At 45.6% G+C, this 19,030-nt stretch overlaps 1 protein-coding gene across 1 annotated transcript in view; it reads left to right on the top strand.

Annotated features, from left to right (window-relative positions):
* Positions 1 to 3,949: 3,949 nt before the first annotated feature.
* The window catches only part of LOC148511833 (5-hydroxytryptamine receptor 3A-like), a 37,784-nt gene continuing 22,703 nt past the window's right edge, over positions 3,950 to 19,030 (top strand). Inside the window, exons 1-7 of the mRNA XM_088482697.1 lie at positions 3,950 to 3,980; positions 6,350 to 6,519; positions 7,447 to 7,491; positions 7,570 to 7,679; positions 11,039 to 11,208; positions 17,378 to 17,526; positions 18,052 to 18,262. Of these exons, the coding sequence (XP_088338823.1) occupies positions 3,950 to 3,980; positions 6,350 to 6,519; positions 7,447 to 7,491; positions 7,570 to 7,679; positions 11,039 to 11,208; positions 17,378 to 17,526; positions 18,052 to 18,262 (886 nt within the window). The remainder of the gene's footprint in view (positions 3,981 to 6,349; positions 6,520 to 7,446; positions 7,492 to 7,569; positions 7,680 to 11,038; positions 11,209 to 17,377; positions 17,527 to 18,051; positions 18,263 to 19,030) is intronic.

The following is a 19,030-nucleotide window of genomic DNA, read 5'->3' as shown; positions in this document are numbered from 1 at the left end:
CCCGGCATTTTGGAGGTGTCTTTCACATAAGCAATAGTGTAAGCTTTCCACACAGTTGGTTGTTTCTGGTCTTTTGGGTGGCACCATTTTGAATTTGTGAATACTGCTGAACAGGGATGGCCATTGACCATCAATAGTTAATAGCAACCATCGATGGCAGAGAGCCAATGGTTCTCCAACATCGATGGACGACTAGGAGATGATCGTTTTTATTTTTTTGACGGGACGGAGCTTAGCACTGCCCCCGGTGGCCGCTAAGCACTGCTCCCGTTTTTTATTGGCCGGCAGCCCGCCATGCCCCCAGCAGTGGTGGCCATCGAGGGGTGGAAATCATCGATGGCTCACCATATTTGTTTTTGTGCCATTAATAGTAATCACAGATGGACCCATCGATGGCAACCATCGATGGACATCCCACAGATGGCCAACCCTACTGCCAAATAAATACTAGCTAGCTCCTTCCATCTCTAGTTTCACCTAGTGATGAAAGTGCCTATCAGGATTACACTATTGTGTGTTTTTATTTTTATGTTCCATGTCTACTGAGATGAACATTTAGGATTTCTGAAAGAAATTGAGAGAAAAATGGAGATTTGAAGAATTTCATATATAAAATCTTTTGGAACTGTAATGGGACTATTTCTCAGTGCAAGTGATGTCTTTCATTGTTTCTAGACCAATTTTCTCATTTAGGCAAACTAATTATTATTATTATCATTTATTTATATGGCGCCACAAGTGTTCCGCAGCACCTTACAAAGTACATAAACAAGTTGTAGACAAGCGACTTACAGAACAATACAATACAGGACCAGGACATGGATAATATATATTGCTACATTAGCGACCATATCACCCAGATAAGCAACAGAGCATAAGCAACCAAGTGTTAGGTGCCCTAATGGTAAGAAGTAGATGAAACTAAAGTAGGGAGATGCACAAGAGGGTAGAGGGCCCTGCTCGTAAGAGCTTACATTCTATAAGATGGCATAATAGGTTCATAATAAATGTTTATTTATGTTTAGACTACCTAACCGAAATTTATATTGCATGGTTATGGTCATAGTAATAGTAATATGTATGGAACACACTAAAACTCATAAAAACATGTAAAAATAAATATCTCTAGTTATGGATCCTTAACCATGTCAGACATTGTATAAAGCAGGGGTGGGGAAACTTTTTCCTGCGAGGACCATTTTGATATATGTAACATTCTTTGCGGGCCAGCTGCAGAACATGCCCCATCCTCATTTTGACAAGTAGCAGCAGAAATGTGTTCCTGTAGTAGAAGCCAGATTGGTGCAGTTTGTGCATATTTGGCTAAACTCTATTTCAGACCAATGGGTCCTCTCTGTTATGAAAAGGTATGTGAATTTGTTAGAGACTTTTTCTATTGAATAAATTGACAGGAGATTGGAGACCGGTTTTAGATTTGAAGAGAATCATCCATTTTTCCCTGTGAAAAGGTTCAAGAGTCCATAGCAACCATCAATTATATGGTCCAGCTGAGAGACTGGCTAATCTACATTGATCTCAGGACACCTATCATATTCCCATAGTATTTGCTGTACGGGAAAAACACTGCCAGTTTCTTCTTTTTCAATGTCTTCTTTTCAACCTGTCCACATCTGCAATGACCAGTGAAAGCTCAGTTCATGATAGTTCTAGGGGCCTTCTTTGACACCGACAAAGGGTAAGTATCTTTGCCAGAGTAGAAAGATGAGAAGGTGATGTATGTAGTTATGGTTTTCACCTTGAAGGATATACTTCCAGCAACATAATTCATAGGGCTTTTAGGCCTCATGACCTCCATCATTCTACTGGTTAATTGGACCACCTAGCATATGTGTACACACAAGGTTCTCTTCTTACAATTTTAGTATGGGTTCCAAATGGACTGGGAGCAGATACTCATGCTACCCCTATGACTGAAAGAGAAGTTGGTCTTGAGGCATGATGGACAATTGCAAAGTGATGACCATAGATGACCTGGACCAAAGTTTGGAAACCACCTAGGGTGTGCAAGTGATGGATGGACATGACAGAGCCCAAAATGTGTCTCCTTCAATATGTTGGAATTGTGAGCTGCTTGGGGAGCCCTTCCAGCCTTGTCCACGGAAACCAGGGTTTCTTCCGAGGTGACCTACAAAGTGGCACCCTGGTCGTCATAGCATGCTTTCCTTTTAGCATTACCACCCGAAGGCAAATTCTGGTGTTCATTTTTGGACACAATTATGGAAAGAGCTGGGTGCCAAGCATTTTGAAAATAAAGGTTAAGCATCTCATTTTCAGCATATATTATAGTGATTGCATTTCTGTATATGTATATGGATTTTCATTACTGTAAGCATTGTTCTTAAATAATACGATGTGTGTTTACTGGGCACCTCTGCAATTTCTACCGTGCCTTTTAAAAGTACAACTTTCAATGGATTGAATCGTGTCCCTAGGCTACGGACTCATATAGACTATTATCACCAACCACTGGCACTAGCAGGGGCACTAGCAGGATTTCTTCTTTAATTGGTCAGTCAAAATTTCCTGGAATTGCTCATCAGCTAGATGACATGACTTCACCCAAATTGACTACAAGGGAGTTGCCCATGACCATTTGGACAAGTGGGACTCTATTGTCTTTTACTGAGTTCTAGTAGACATTTCAAAGCCAAACACCACCGGGTTGCTGCAGGCATGAGGAATGAGGAAAGGCAATTCCAACCTCTCTGATAACCAGGTAAGTTATATATGTCCCTTCTTACTACAAACCACACCACTGTGTCTGTGGGATCCTGACAGTCTATAAGAGCAGACCTGTGGGGTGGGGGGGAGGGGGGAAGGGGCAGTTCCGCCCCTACAACATTTCAGAAGCACCAGTGGAGCGGCAGATGGCAGGGGCTGTGCATTATAGCAATAGGCTGCACGGCTCCTGCACTGCATGGAGGAGGAGGTGTAATGTGTGGTCTTTTAAGTTACAAGGGCGCACACTACACCTCCTCCTCCATGCAGTGCAGGGGCTGTACAGCCTATTGGTATAATGCACAACCCCTGCCGTCTGCTCCACTGTGATGTCACCTACTCCTCCCTGGTTGTCCCGCCCTTCTCTTCTTCCATGGTGGCAGCATCTTCCTCCCCCATGGTACCGCCTCTGCCTCCACTAAGCAACAAGTTGGAAAGGGGAGGAGGGGGGAGAGCCAAAATTAAATAAAATCTTGCCTCCCCCCCAATATAAAAATGTACTGACGCCTCTGCCTGCCAAAGGTGTGGTGACAGTAGGTTTAGAGATACATCCTCTCTGGAAAACCAGCGAAGGACCCTTGAATTTGATTGGTGTATATAGCGATCTGGAGCTTGTGATAAATAAGATCACCCTGTGCTGAGATGGTGCAGTAATCCCCTTGGTACGTATTCATGTAAAGTGCCTTGACACTGCTGTGTATGCTTCAAAATGACAATACATATTTCTTTTATCAAGGTGATGTGACCACGTTAGCAAACAGCTGGTGCCGCAAAACAATAACAAAATAAGCCAGTAACCTCTGAACAATATACTGTATTCAGTAATGATGACTGTTGAAACCCTAGTGATTGCAATGAGATTACAGTGCAGACATGTTAATGTACAGTAATTAACAATGGCGATGTCAAGAGAGAAGAAACTATTTTATACCATTTCTATCATATTTGCAAAAGCACATTACTTCACCATTATCAAGCTCTGCATTTTCTGGAATTTGAAACATCTCAAATTTCCCCAAAATGAATTAACATTTACAGAACAAAACTTTTGCACTTAAAAATCTGCTGGATGAGCAAAATCAATGCCAAGGAGAGTGCAAAGACAGGCACAAGGGAACGAAGAGTATTACAGATACCCCAGAGGCTTCCACATGATCACTATAAATCCCACTTTGCTGCTTGACGAAAGACAGAGAGCAAAGCAGGAGCCATGTGGTTGCTAGCCCTATTGTGCGTTGCAGGTGAGTACAGTGCACTTCTGTATACAGTCTAAATCCTGGTTGCTACTGTATATCTACAGACTTTAGGCCTAATTCAGAGATGTGTGCTAACCCAATGGTTAGCACACATCTCCGATTGTCGGGGGACTGCGGATGTGTTTGGGGGGCAGAGTGGGACTGTTCGTGGTCAGCGTTTCTGGAAATGGTAGTGTGTCGCCCCCGTTTCCGCGAGGGATGAGGCCAGGGTCTGCGCAGGTGGACGCTAATTTCCTGTCATCGCAAGTGTAAGTCCCAGCTTACACAGCCTGGCCAAAGGAGCAACCACCACAATGATGATCCAAGGCAGTGTATATATACGCTGCACTCAGATCTCTCAGATGCAGCAAAAGGTGTCTATTACCTCCAGACACCTCCTGCTGCATTTACATTTTGTTGGACGGTATTGCACAGCCGCTTGTGTGCGGCTCTGCAATACCATCTTCCATCTCTGACAAGGCCCTTTGGGGTCTATCTATTAAGCCTTGGATGGAGATAAAGTCGACTGAGATAAGGTGCCAGCCAATCAGCTCCTAACTGTCATTTTTCAAACACAGCCTGTGACATGGCAGTTAGGAACTGATTGGCTGGTACTTTATATCCGTTCACTTTATCTCCAACCAAGGCTTAGTAGATAGATCTTTGTTCCTATAGAATGAAATATAGTACGTGAGTAAAGTTGCTGTATTAAGCTCTGATATCAAAAAAATAATTAAAAAAATTAAGAGCTATAACTGTATTTTTGAACTGGATTTGGACTGGATATTGCCCCATTCTCTAATCTCATAAATGCTACAGATTTTTAAAGCATCAGGACCACTGAATGCTACGACTCCTCAATTACACCCTCCTGCAGCATCACCTGGTAATGCTACACATTTTTGCTTAACATTGAGTATTATAATTATTATTATCATTGAATTGTGCTCTAAATCACAATATGCAGTATGGCACCTGTTATCAATCTATTTTACCACGTTCTTCTATTTGCAATAACTGACTGCTTTTCATGTGTCTCCATAGTGCTACACCATGGACCCCCTATTCTACCATCCCTCGCCTCTACCCCTTCTTCCCAATCTCGCTTTCCCAATATATTTGTCCACTTCAATCTGCTGTACTTTTTTCCCTGTAATTCCCTATTGCATGTTACACTTTAGTTAATTGCTCACCCTGCCCAGTGTAACCTAAGTTGTGCGCCCTAAGTTAATGCCTCACCTGGTACTTTCATAGGCAGAATGAACAACATGGGGTCAATCCAATTAGGTGCGAATTGCGAGGTGCGAGTTGCTATTTGCTTTTCGAATTCACATAGCAAATTAATTTTGCAATCCAATTAGCAACTCGCACTGAATCAGTCAGACTGAATTCATCTTTCCATTAACACCTCGCCGAGGTTGAGAGATGGAAAGGAAAATCTTTATTTTAAGGTTAAAAATATCGGGACATGCAAATGCTAGTGTCAGCCTCCCCTTGTGTACTGGCGACCACCGGACATTGCACCTCCTGTCAGCATCTATGATCTCAGTGTAGCGCCCGTGGACGCTGCCTCGTATCACCACCGCGACCATTGGTCATGACGGTTCCTGCTTTGGCCAAGCTGCATAAGCTGAAACTTACTCAGCCTGGCTGCCGGAACTGAACAGCCGGGTCAAGGAAGACTGCATCCGACAAAGCAGACCCTGCACTCGGGAAGCCTACAAAATGGGTCCTAGTGTCCGCCCCTGCTCTATCCCTCCAAATGCCGCAGCATGTCAATTATGCTGCGGATAAGGGGGGGCTGTGAGCAATTACGCAGGACCCGTTCTGCACATGCGCAGACCCCCAACAAACAGAGATGTACACCAACCTTTGGGTCTGCGTACATCTCTGAATCAGGCCCTTAGTCATAGACAGAGGCAATTTCAGTGGGCATTCCTGGGAAATAATGGTGGTGTCGCGAGCATGCCGTGGTCAGCGACTGCAGCTTTTCCCGCAGTTGCACTGATTACAGCGGCTATGTTCAGACAAGCATTATGTGCCTCCATAAGGCCGGTGTAATGTTTGATGGTAAACGATGGTGCTTCTTAATACTCAAAGCATCAGTTTAGCGCCGCAGCCGGTGGGCACCTCTGTATGAATTCCATCTGCTGCGGCATTGGCATAAAGGAACAGATTTAGGAACAGGACTCTTCATTATTATTTCAACAGCTATCAGCTATGTGAGGGCAGCATTGTACTAAAGGGTTTATTTGCAAATTGATTTTATTTTAATTCTAAAATTATTTTGTCTTTATATTAATGGCATATTATTGTCTTATATGCATGACAAAATTGTTAATATCACCACTTCTCTCTCTACTCTGCTTTTCTAGAGTATCTCCCTGGAGTACTGCTAACTCGGACATGTATGCAACATGACGTGGCTGATTATCTCAATATCACAGAGCGCGAGCACTTGCTATTACTGACCATGCCAAAAAAGGACTGGAGGAAGCCTCTGACAGTTTCAGTAGATACATTGTTCATTGCAATTCTGTCTGTGGTGAGATCATGATCAGTGAATTATGTACAAAATGTTCCTGAAAATGGAATCGTTTACTTTCTGGCTTCCTACTACTACTACTACTACTACTAGAGGGCAGATCTGCACTTGAAATTGGCCCCATTTAATAATCAAAAGTATAATATATTTTTAACAAGATGTAACCATCTCAACGAGTGCCAAGCTGTCTCCCCTCATTGTGACTTTCCATCACTTGCTCTACAAGATAGTATGTATCCCTACCCTCGCCCCATGTCCTCCTCCTACCTAGTCATTTTGTATTGTACATATGATATGACACATTACACTGTAAAGGGGCATACACACAAGACGATAACAGGGAACAATATGAACAATGACGATATCATTCAACGATATATTGTCTAGTGTGTATGGTCTGGACGACCAATGATGTGCGCTCCTGCAGGTCGTTAACAATATCCCCAGTCGGCTGTACATGCAGCCCAACCTGGGGATATCGTGAGCGATGCCAAGCTGCTTAATGCAGCATGGCCCCGCGTCCCTGCCGTCTTTTGTCGCTGGTCGGCATTGGCAAGTGTGTATACACCTGACGATGCCACCCCCCACAAACTTGGTCCTCAGGACCCCAAACAGGTCTTGTTTTCCAGATCTCCTCACAGAATTACAAGTGAAATAATTAGCTCCACCTGTGGATCTTTTATAATGGGTTAGAGAGTAATAACTACACATGTGGGTGATCTGTAAAACATGCACTGTGTGGGGTACTGAGGACCGAGTTTGAGAACCCCTGGTCTAGTGTGTATGAGGCTTTAGTACAGTATGTATATTTCTTGAGTGGTGCTGCGGAAACTTTGTGACACATTAAATTAAAAGATAATACTAATAATAGAATGGAAGTGCACTTGGTAACGTGTAGCCTGTGATATTAATGTCCTATGTCCATAGGTTGAGAAGACAGAGACTATAGACACATATTTCTGGATATCAGTGGTAAGAGCCACCACTATCTCATGGCTGTACTGTTGCTCACCTGCACCCTTGCTCTCTTTAACTTACATTTTATTTCAGGTCTGGAAAAATGAATTTGTGTCATGGAACCCTGAAGATTTCTGTAATATCACCCATATAACACTTCCATTGTCTTTCTTCTGGGTGCCGGATCTATTCTACCATGAGCAGTAAGACTTTATAGACACTAGGGGGACATTCTTCTCAACTGTGAAGAAAATATTTAAATAATGACAGGATACAAACACCGACTGTGTTAACTCTTTATTAAAGACACTTGGCTATAGAAATGGAGATGTTGCCCATAGCAACCTATCAGATTCTACTTAATATTTAACTAGCACCTTCTAGAAGATAATAGCTAGAATCTGATTGGTTGTTATGGGCAATGTCTCCACTTCTAAAAATTCTCACTTTAGTGAATATACCCCTTGTACTTAATTTCTATCCTTATGTAAGTAAACTATACAATGTTTGTTCCAATGATCTAATGATGTCTATTGCTGTATAAAGTTTCATCTGAGATTTCAATGCAGGTTCGCAGAAAAAGACCAAATCGACCAAAAACTATTCTTAGTACATTTACCCTTAGAGGTTTTACCAAAACAGAAATGCTAGAGACACATCAGAGGGGATGGGTACAGGATGCCTGCGCTCGGGATCACAGCAGTAAAAATCCCGATGTCGGTACCCCGACAGGGTTAGGATACCGACACTTGTCGGTAGGTATCCTAACTCTCCCCCTCTCCATACCCTAACCCTCCCTCCCCAATGCCTGAACCTAACCTCCCTCTACCTGCACCCTAAACCTCAGCCTAGTATTTTAAAAAATAAAGTTTGTTTCCTCCTTGGTTGGGGAGGCCTGACCATATATTTACTAGTGATTACGTAAAAAAAAATAAATTATATTACGTCTTATTCAATTGGCATATTACATGCTCCAAACGACATATTTTCTCCACTCTCCAGCGGTGGATGAAGTTGCAGCCACATCTGCGGCTTTATGCTAATACTATACTAAGACGCAACATCTAATATTGCACCTGTCCTATGGCAGGTGCAATTTCGCCATCTGAACATGGCCACTGGTGTCAGTGCACCTGCGTCTTTGTACCCAGTCACTGATTGCGATATGCAGGTGTCTGGCTAACCACCCCCGTTACCTCCCTGAAACTTCCACCAAGACTGCATCACTGCGTGTAATTTTGATCTGTGTCTTAGGGCCTGATTCAGAATAGTACGCTATGCCGATGTTTTCGCAGCTGAGTGATAATCGGCAACCTGTGCATGTGTCTAAGTCGCACTGTGGGCCTGATTCAGAGCCGAACGCTCTGACCAGAGCGCTCGCTCTGAATCAGGGCCCTCCTCCCTAAAAATGGAGCGGCCTTTTGGACGCTCGCATAGCTGTGGGTTACCACCCACAGCTTATGCGAGCGTCCATGATGATGGTCGCGATGGTCAAGACCATCGCGACCATCGGGCTTGCGACGAGACCCTGCGGTAGGGTCTCGCTGCCGCAAGCCCTGGAGTGATTTTGGCTCTATCAGAGCCAAAATCACTCCCACTGACATCACTACTGATGTCAGTGGGGCCGGACTCAGACGGTAGGCGTTCCCATGGGAACGCCTCCATCTGGCAGCCACGCCCCCGGCACGCCCACCAAAGGGGGCATGCTATCAGTCACCATCGACAGCACGCCCCCTTTGGTGCGAGACCCCGAGCGACGTATTCCTCGTCGCTCGCCGGGTCTCATGCATGCGCACGATGGAGCTCCCTCCGTCGTGCGCATGCGCATTCGGCCAACATCGACCCGCTTGCGAGTGTCCTTCGCTCGCGAGCGGGTCTGAATCTGGCCCTGTGTACATGTTAAAGTACATTACTATAATTGCTTGCAGCGACTGTTAATCCGCAGTGTGATTGACAGTCAGGGAGCAGGGTGGGTGGGTGTCACATCCAGCGCCTGCGATCCTTAATGCAACAACTCTAAGACCCTTAGTGCGGGAACCATCAGGATGCATGCGCATTGCGACTCGGACACATGCGCAGACTAAAAACACTTGCGTGTCACATTGACATTACGTGTACCTCTGAGTCAGGCCCTATGCATTGTTTTTTAGCGAGTGATGTTTCCTATCATATTATTGGCGCATTTCCTCCTGTTATTTGCAAGGGGAGGGAGACACACTTGTTACCTATGCAAAGTCGACTGTATCTCGATTCTGCAGCCAACTCAGTTGTATTGTATGTATCCTAGTCATTACAGTGTAAAAATACAGCTGTCCAGTATTTACTGTATTTGCTGCCTGTATTTTCCATGAATACACTGAACATAAATGCATTTGCACCTCTTAGATCACAACATGGTTTGACCCTACGAGAGGCTGTGTACATAGGGCATTATTTTGGCCTGTGGCACCCCCATAGTGAGCATTGGCTGCCCTGGGGATTTAACTCAAGCACACCCCCCTTTTCTCATTGCCTTCATCATTGTCTAACAACAGGGAATAGGAGGTATGTTTAAAAACTAAAGGGGCCCATTTATCATTCAATATTTGAGGTAAAATCCCCGAAAACACACGTTTTCAGGGGTTTACCTCAAATACTAAGTATCCCCCGGATGTATGAAGGAGGAACCGCAGACTCCATTGTCGCTGGCAGCCGCCTTCCCAATAGGTTTCTATGGGGGATGCGATACTGCCAAATGCTTCAATATCGGGAATGCGAATACAATATCGGGAATATAATACATCCAGCCGATAGGATCGCATTTTGCAATGCGATCAGGGGCGTTACTGGCATGCCCTGATCGCATTGCAAAAGCGATCCTTGATAAATGGGCCTATTATGTATTAGATTGTCGGTAGTGATGATCTCACTTCTGCTCAGCAAACCCGCATTCCCTGTCGGTCACTGACATATAGTAGCAGTAGCTGGCAGTCTCCCTCCACACAGCTTGCTCCACACTAGTTAGGAAATGGCGCAAAAGGATCGGGGATTGAGGGGATGAGGGGCAGCACCTGTGGATCATCATCCTGAGGGAAAAGGGCATCTGTGGATTACCTAGGGTACATTTTACCTTTCCATGGTCATTGCACATTTTAATTGGCCACAAATGTTTAATGAAGGGAAAATCATACAGTATAATAAGTACAATAGTTCAACTATATTTGTAACCTTAATTACTGTAATCTGTATAAACTAATGGTATATGCCACCACTTTAGTATAGTGCAATACTTTACAGAATATTTGCCGACTCCCTGGCTTCCCTTAGGGAGGAGACAGCCAGGTTGGCTCTGCAGGGACTTGGCATTGTGGAATAACCTGGGTCATCACCATGTGTGAAAAGGGTCTCCCCGGCTTCAACCCATGCTCAGTGTCCCGGGTCCGAGCCGAGTTGAAGCCGAGATCTGATGTCTGAAAAGGGTATAAATGGCCTCTAAACAACTGCAAGTTACTAATTCCTTTAATGTCATAACTGCACATCATAAAGCCAAGAAGTGACAGGGTATTTATTCTTTCTTTTGCAGAGTTGTTGAAGACTCATCTCCTTGGATAAGATACGCCAATGTAACCTACAATGGCATCATTACAGCATCCAAACCCACCCATTTGACATCCACTTGCATTTTGGACATTTATTACTTTCCATTCGATGTTCAGAAATGTTCCGTGTCCATTACTAGTTTCATGCACCAAGGTGAGTTGGTTTCTTTCTGTTACCACCAGTAGAGATGAAATGACTCTATATGATTTACCGTTTATATAGTTGCAATTTAGCAAAGGAGAAAGTATGAAACAGTCAGTAAAGTTATTCAAGTAGTTTAACTTCTATTAGTTTCCAGCAAACAACATGGTTTGTGAGCAGGGCTATTTTCTTGAAAATAGGTTCAGGAACTGTGGGTGGAGCTACTGGGGACAGGGCTGCCATCAGAAATTGTGGGGCCTGGTACTGACAAAATAGACAGGGCCCCCCCGGGAGGCAGGCATGGGTTAGAGGTGGGCAGTGCTACAGGAGAGGATGGGACATCAATGTGTGTGTAAACCAGTTTAAAAATTAAAAAGTTTGGTCTGTTATTATAACACTTCAATCCTGTGGCAAACGCAGGATTTCCAGAGAGGGGTTTCCAAAGGCTTAATTTTAGCCAATTTATTGGCCTGTCAATGAAGAGGGCAGAATTAGTATTTAACCAGCTTTAATAACCGTCATACAAAGTGTATTGTGTGTATTAATTCCAGCATATACAGGACCAGTGATCACAGTAACCCATTATATGCGCCAGTAGGCCATCCTGCCTGAGCTGAACGTATTTATTTTAGGTGTGGGCACCATTCCAGACTATTGGAGCAAGTCCGGGAGCATGGAGGAGTAGCTAGTACCTAGCACTGCCCTGGACATACTGTATATCTACATATTGGGCTCTATAGCAGTGCATCTCTAACAGTGCATGTTTTCCAGCACAGGTTATTTATTACTGGCTGACACATGTTAAACGATCCACAGGTGGTGCTAATTATTTTATTTGTGATACTGAGAAAGACATGCAGCACTAGTAACAGTCTATTATATTACTATTTCTATTTCTATTGTGGTCATGGAGTGGGCTGGGGAGGGGGGGTTTCCAGGCAGACGGAACCCCCCCCCCCTGCGTTTGCCTATGCAATCTATCACATACAAGAGAAAACTACTGTAAATTCAGAATATAGACTAAATATATAGGGAAAGCAACATTGATTCTAATATATATATATATGGTTGGTATCCCGACATGGGTCGGGTAAGTATACTTACCCTCCCCCTTTCTCCCCCTAACCATCCCTGCCTGTAGCCTAATCCTAACCCTCCCCCCTACCCTAACCCTCCCCCCTCCAGCCTAAACCTACTAACCCTCCCCCCTTAGTGCATAACCCTAACCTACCCACCGTGGTGCCTAACCCTATACCTCCCCCCTAGGGGTGCCTAACCCTAACCCCCCCCCCACAAACCTAATGCTAACCCCGCTATGTATCCTAAGCCTAACCCTCCCCCCGCAGCTAACACTTAGGACGCCCTGGACTTACCTATTTAGGGCAGCTGTCCTTCTGTGTTCCGGCATTGGGATTAAGATAGGCATTGGTATTTAGACACCTATCTTAACTCCCTTGTCGGGATACAGCCATTGGGAAAAAGACCGGCGGCTGCGGACTACATCCCCTCAGAAGGTATGCCTGTAGTTTACCACTACTCTAGCTACCCCAGTTATTTATTCTTACTTCTCACTTTAAGGAGCCTTCCTGCTCACATTCAGTGCTTTATTATTGCATGGTCTGTAAACCGTGCTCTGCTCTGCACAACTTTGGTTCCTGTTTCTGATTTCTGTTGACTCAACTCCTGTTACAATCCCCTGCTTCCCTTGATTATGCTGCTGTCTAGTACCCCTGACCTTGGCATGTATTTTGCATATTCTGTATTCTTGATTCCTGACCTCAGGTTTCCCACGGCTTTCTAGTCTTTCATGACCCACTGGCTCTTCGTTTGCACCATAGGCGAAACTGGGGGGTGGTCCGAGGTTGTACCGGACCACCCATTAACCCAGTTTGCCTATCCACTGAACAGCTGCCTGACCATGGACAATACCACTGCCCCGTTCCGTCTGCCCTGCAATAATGTATTTTTTTTTTGGAGACCCGGGACGTGACGTCATGACGTCACACCGGGCCACTGAAACGGAGGACTGAGCTGCATCACCTGAGTGATAGGACTCAAAGGAGCAACAAGAAGGTAAGTATTGGGGCTGGCTGGGGCTGGAGACAAAGAAGGGTGGCTGGCTGGGGACACAGAAGGGGGCGCTGGATGGGGACACAGAATAGGTCTGGCAAGAGACATAGCAAGGGGGCTGGCTGGAGACACAGCAAGGGGGGCTGGCTGTGGAGACAGAAGGGGGCTGGCTGGGGAGACACATAAGGGTGGCTGGCTGGGGAAACAGCAAGAGGGGCTGGCTGGGGAGACACAGAAGGGGGGCTGGCTGGGGACTCAAAGGAGGGGCTTGCTGGAGACAGAAAGGGGCTGGTTGGAGACACAGAAAGGGGGCTGGCTGGGGAGACACAGAAGGGGTATGGCTGGAGAACTGTTTGAGTGGCCAAAAGTTCCTCTATCACTAATAGGGGACCCCATGCAATTATAACATAAATAAATATTATCTGTATATACTGTTTATATGTGATACAATCTTTACCAAGAAACAGTAACACAATATTTGACACGGTGATAGAACTGGGACCACCCATTTCAAGATTTCTAGTTTTGCCTATGGTCTGCACTTATTCACTGCAACACTCAGCTCCGCCTTCGGCCTATAACCAAATAATAGCATTCGCTGGGTCTCTGCCTATACTGCAGACACAGCAGCACACTGATGAACCACAGGCCTGCAATCAGATTCTACAGTTCTCTGGATTTCTGCCTGCACTGCAGCCTCCTCAGCACCTTGCAGCAGTTCCACATGTGATCACCTTTTGCTGAACCCCAATACTCATCCCAAATTACATCTGCCACAGCACCTCGCAGCACCTCAACTGTTGCCCTACAGAATAATTGTTCTTTATAGCTACCAGTCATTGGGATCCTTTTCTGAGATTTACATAATAGCAGTGCCTCTGCTTCTCAGATCCATGACAAGGGTCTTTGTTTCATGATATGATCAGGGCGGGATAAATAATGGGCTGATGTAACTGCAACCCCAGTTCTCCATATAGGATTACCACCCATCTGGGATTACTCTGGGCAATCCAGAAACCCACCAGACTGTCCGGAGTCCGGACAGGTAGTAATCCAGGACAGTGCATGTCCGGGAAGCCTCAACACATCCCAGGGGCAGATGGCATCAGTAGTTGCATGCAGATTGGTTCCTGCAGCAGTGGACAGAGGGCCTGATTCAGACCCGCTCGCGAGCGCTGAGCGCTCGCAAGTGGGTCGATGTTGCCCGTCGATGTTGATGCGGGTCGATGTTGCTCCGTCGTGCGCATGCGCGAGACCCGAATAACGATGGCCAAGCTGTCGTTATGGGTCTCGCACCAAAGGGGGCATGCTGTCGATGGTGATTGACAGCACGCCCCCTTTGGTGGGTGTGCCGGGGGCGTGGCTGCCCAGATGGAGGCGTTCCCATGGGAACGCCTACCATCTGGGGCCGGCCCCACTGACATCACTAGTGATGTCAGTGGGAGTGCTTTTGGCTCTGATAGAGCCAAAAGCACTCCAGGGCTTGCGGCAGCAAGAACCTACCGCAAGGGTCTCGTCGCAAGCCCGATGGTCGCGATGGTCTTGACCATCGCGACCATCATTTTGGCCTCTCGCTATAGCTGTGGGGGGTCACCCACAGCTATGCGAGCGGCCAGGAGGCCGCTCCAAAATGGAGAAGGGACGGCCCTGATTCAGAGCGAGCGCTCTGTCAGAGCGTCCGGCTCTGAATCAGGGCCAGAGTCTCACAACACTGCTGCAGGTGTCAATCAGGTGATCTCTCTTCTGAACAATTCTGAGAAAGTAAGAATTATTATTCACTCTCTCAGAGACAGCGACAGCCTTCCCCTGGGTGCAGACTTGGACTAGACGGTGTGCACGAGAGGAGACAGAAGACTGAGGCTGGAGAGACACAGGGGATTGTGGCTGTAGAGATATAGGATAACTGATGCTGAAGAGATGCAGGAGGGCTGAGTCTGGAGAGACACAAGGGAGCTGGAGAGATCTGGGGGCTGAGCTAGAGAAATGCAGGAGGGCTGAGGCCGGAAAGATACAAAGAGGCATGCAGAGTCACAGGGTGGCTGGAGAAATTAAGGTGGGCTGGGGCTGGACATATGCAGGGGAGCTGAGACCCGGGGGGGGGGGGGAGTTGGAAAGAGGGGGTCTGAGGCTGGATAGATGCAGACGACTGAGGCTTGAGATAGACAGGGGGCTGGGGCTGGGGCTGGAGAGGTGTAGGAGAGCCGAGGCTAGAGAGATATAAGGGGGATGGTGAGACACAAGGGGCTGGAGAGACAGGGAGTGCGAGGCAGAACTGACACAAGGGAGCTGGAACTAGAGAGAAGCAGGTGGGCTTTGAGGCATATAATGGGGCATAAGAGGACTCTGGGCTGGCATGTGAAGGAATTAGAGGTTCTGAGAAATATTTAGGAGCATAAGGGGCATCTGATGCATATCAATGGTCATGACAGGCAATTTATTAAAGTGGTTAGACAATGGCTTGTAATCAAACCAAATAAAATAGTTATAACTAGACTGTGGTTTTGGCCATGCCTTTGGTCACACACCCTGGTCACACCACTGTCCGTAATTTTAAAAATTAAAAGGTGGTAACCCTATCTCCATTTAAAATTAGGCCCACTAGGATGATGATGCCTGGCTGTATGCTTCTTTATTTCTGCAGTGCATTTCTAGAAGTCTTGGTGCACTGCAATTGCTCTCCATTTTGATCAGCGCCGTGGTGTCAAGATGGCTTAAATGGGAGCTGCTGTCTATGGCACTGATCCATGCCTACATGGCACAGGCCTTGCTTATACAGCACTGGCACCCCACCACCACTTCTCACAATAGGCCTAAATCAGAGATGGACAGAACTGCAGAGCCGCACACAGCCGGCTGTGTAGCTACATACAACTCACATGACAATGCAGAAGGAAGTGTCTTGCTGCATCTGCGTGATCCCATCGGTCACGATTGTTGTCCTTTTGGCCAGGCTGCGGTAGCTGAAACTTACCGCAGCATGACCAGGTCCTGGCAGCTAGTGAGGTCAGGAAGTCTGCGTCCACTCACGCAGAAATGGGGGTGACACGCCCCCGTTCCCGAGAACACAAGCTGTCCCCGCCCCAGCACCGCCCCCCAAATGCTTCTGCCTGTCAATCAGGCAGAAGCTTAAAGGGAACGGTGTGTGAGAGTGCAGGACTCGTTCTACACATGTGCAGAACGGGTCCTGCGCATACCACTCACCATCGGAGATGCGCACTAATTTTCCGCTCCAGGACGGTTTGGCCCTTAATCTGGCCCTGGACTTAATGGGGTTTTTGCCTCAAGAGAATGATAAATCAAGACAAATATAAGTCCAGGACTTGAAATATGGTACAGTGGGCCTGATTCAGACCCGGACGCAAGCGCTGAGCACACGCAACCGGGTCGATGGTGGCCCTAAGCGCATGCGCACGATGGAGCTGGCTCCATCGTGCGCGTGCGCGAGTCCCGGATATTGACGGGCAATCCGTCGCTCCGGGTTTCGCACCAAAGGGGGCGTGCTGATGTTGAGTGACAGCATGTCCACTTTGGTGGGCGGGCCGGGGGGGTGGCTGCCCAGATGGAGGCGTTCCCATGAGAACGCCTACCGTCTGGGGGAGGCCCCACTGACATCACAAGTGATGTCAGTGGGAGAGCTTTCGGCTCTGTTTGAGCCGAAAGCTCTCTATGGCTTGCGGCCACGAGACCCTACCACTTGGTCGCGATGGTCTTGACCATCGCGACCATCATCCTGGCCGCTCGCATTAGCTGTGGGTGGCAACCCACAGCAATGCGAGCGGCCAGGAGGTCGCTCCATAAAAAAAAAAAAAAAAGACGCCCTGATTCAGAGCGAGCGCTCTGTCAGAGCATCCGGCTCTGAATCAGGGCCAGTGATCCAAACACAGCTATTACAAGCTAGAACAGACTTTCAGGCTTCCGCGGCTGCCCAAAAATAGTCACTTTGCATCTTTTGAATCAGCTCCACGTGTCTTAAACCTATTTTCCAGATAGAAGGGCAATATATTATTTGCTGTTTTTCAAAATATGTAATGAATCCGTATAATGTCCATGTAACTGCAAGTTTATTAATCTATTTAGTAAAGGTTATCACTGTCTGGATTTTATTCCCCAGAGAGCAGCCTGGTTTTGAAACCACTGAAGAATTCTTCCGAGATTCGTGCACAGAGTATGAACCTGTTGTTGAAGAATGGAGAATGGCAATTGCTGGACATAGCAGTGGAAGAAAGCATAGTAAAAGGCCATTCAAAACTCAAGTACTCGGTATTAAAATGCAGTATGATTTATTAGCGTATGTCAGGTTATAATTATCAGATTATGTTATCTCACAGAAATGTCCATTGGCATTTCAATCATATATCAGGCAAGACTTCCTGCGATTTCCTATAAAATTGAAATCAATAATCAGTTTTATAATAATTTTTCTGATGGGAACCTGATCTTTCATTTGCAGCTTCCTTCTGCTGGTCCACCCTTGACTAAATGTAGGGGCTTAAATTCAACAAATTTAGTGATTATTGATCCCCTATGTTATAAGGCCAACCATAGGAGTACACAGCATGGGGAAAGTTTAACCTTGCATGAAACATATATTACATGCATGCTATTTACTGTGCATATTGCTTTCTCCCATACTGTTCGTGTAAATTATAAAGGTCCACAACTCAAATATTACAAGTTTTCTTTAATTCAAACCTCTCTGTGAAATAACATAGTTAGACCATTGAATGGGCATGCACCTAAGTTGGTTTAAACACTATCTTTATTAAATGTGCTATCTTTCCTAAGGTAATCATGAAGCGACAGGCAAGTGTGTACATACTTTCCTTAGTCCTACCTACCTTAACTCTGCTGCTGCTGGACATATTCTGTTACTTCATTCCCAAAGCATACATCGAAAAGGCCAACTTTAAACTCACAGTGCTCTTAGGTGCATCTGTTCTGGCACTTATCCTTCACGAATTTCTGCCCGTCTCTTCCAGTGATCCTCCTGTTATTGGTAAGATGAGAAAACATTATTGCTTACTTTTATATTCAAATTTAAAAGAAAATGCAATTTTTTGTTAACTTTTAATTATACTTGTATATTGGCCTCCAACTGTTGTATGTTGGAGACGATGCAAACACCAAGAGGGCGCATATAGTGTAGTGAATTTAGAATTGCCTTAATTGGATAATGTAAGCATATATTGTATATTTGTAGTAGTGCTTATCTGAATTATCTTCTAAACTTCATGCACTATAAGCTCCCTCTTGGTGTTTGTATGATTTGCTAATTATTTAAGTCCAGATTGGCAGGATACTTTCAAGACGAGCAGCAACTTTTGATTAAGAACGGGCTTTTGTATTTGTATTGTGAATTTAAATATTTGTATAGTTAAGAGCACAGAATAAAAAGGTGTATATATATATATATATATATATATATATATATATATATATATGAATAAAGGGGGCACCACATAGTGCATTAAAAGTATAAAGTTTTTATTTTAGCAATCACATCAGGCACTGAAAAATAGCATGCGTACTAACAATGGCGGTTAGTCCACCGCAGGTTAACAAGTATAATGGATTTCTCCAGAAAAGCACCAAGTTCCTCCACAGAGTCTCAGAGACCAGGAACGTCACCATGCCAAGCCACTCTGTGGAGGAACTTGGTGCCATTCTGGAGAAATCCATTATACTTGTTAACCTGCGGTGGACTAACCGCCATTGTTAGTACGCATGCTATTTTTCAGTGCCTGATGTGATTGCTAAAATAAAA

Source organism: Taudactylus pleione, unplaced genomic scaffold, assembly GCF_031769625.1.
Source record: "Taudactylus pleione unplaced genomic scaffold, aTauple2 ptg000290l, whole genome shotgun sequence".
Classification (NCBI taxonomy): Eukaryota; Metazoa; Chordata; class Amphibia; order Anura; family Myobatrachidae; genus Taudactylus; species Taudactylus pleione.
This window is presented reverse-complemented; position numbering and strand designations above follow the sequence as displayed.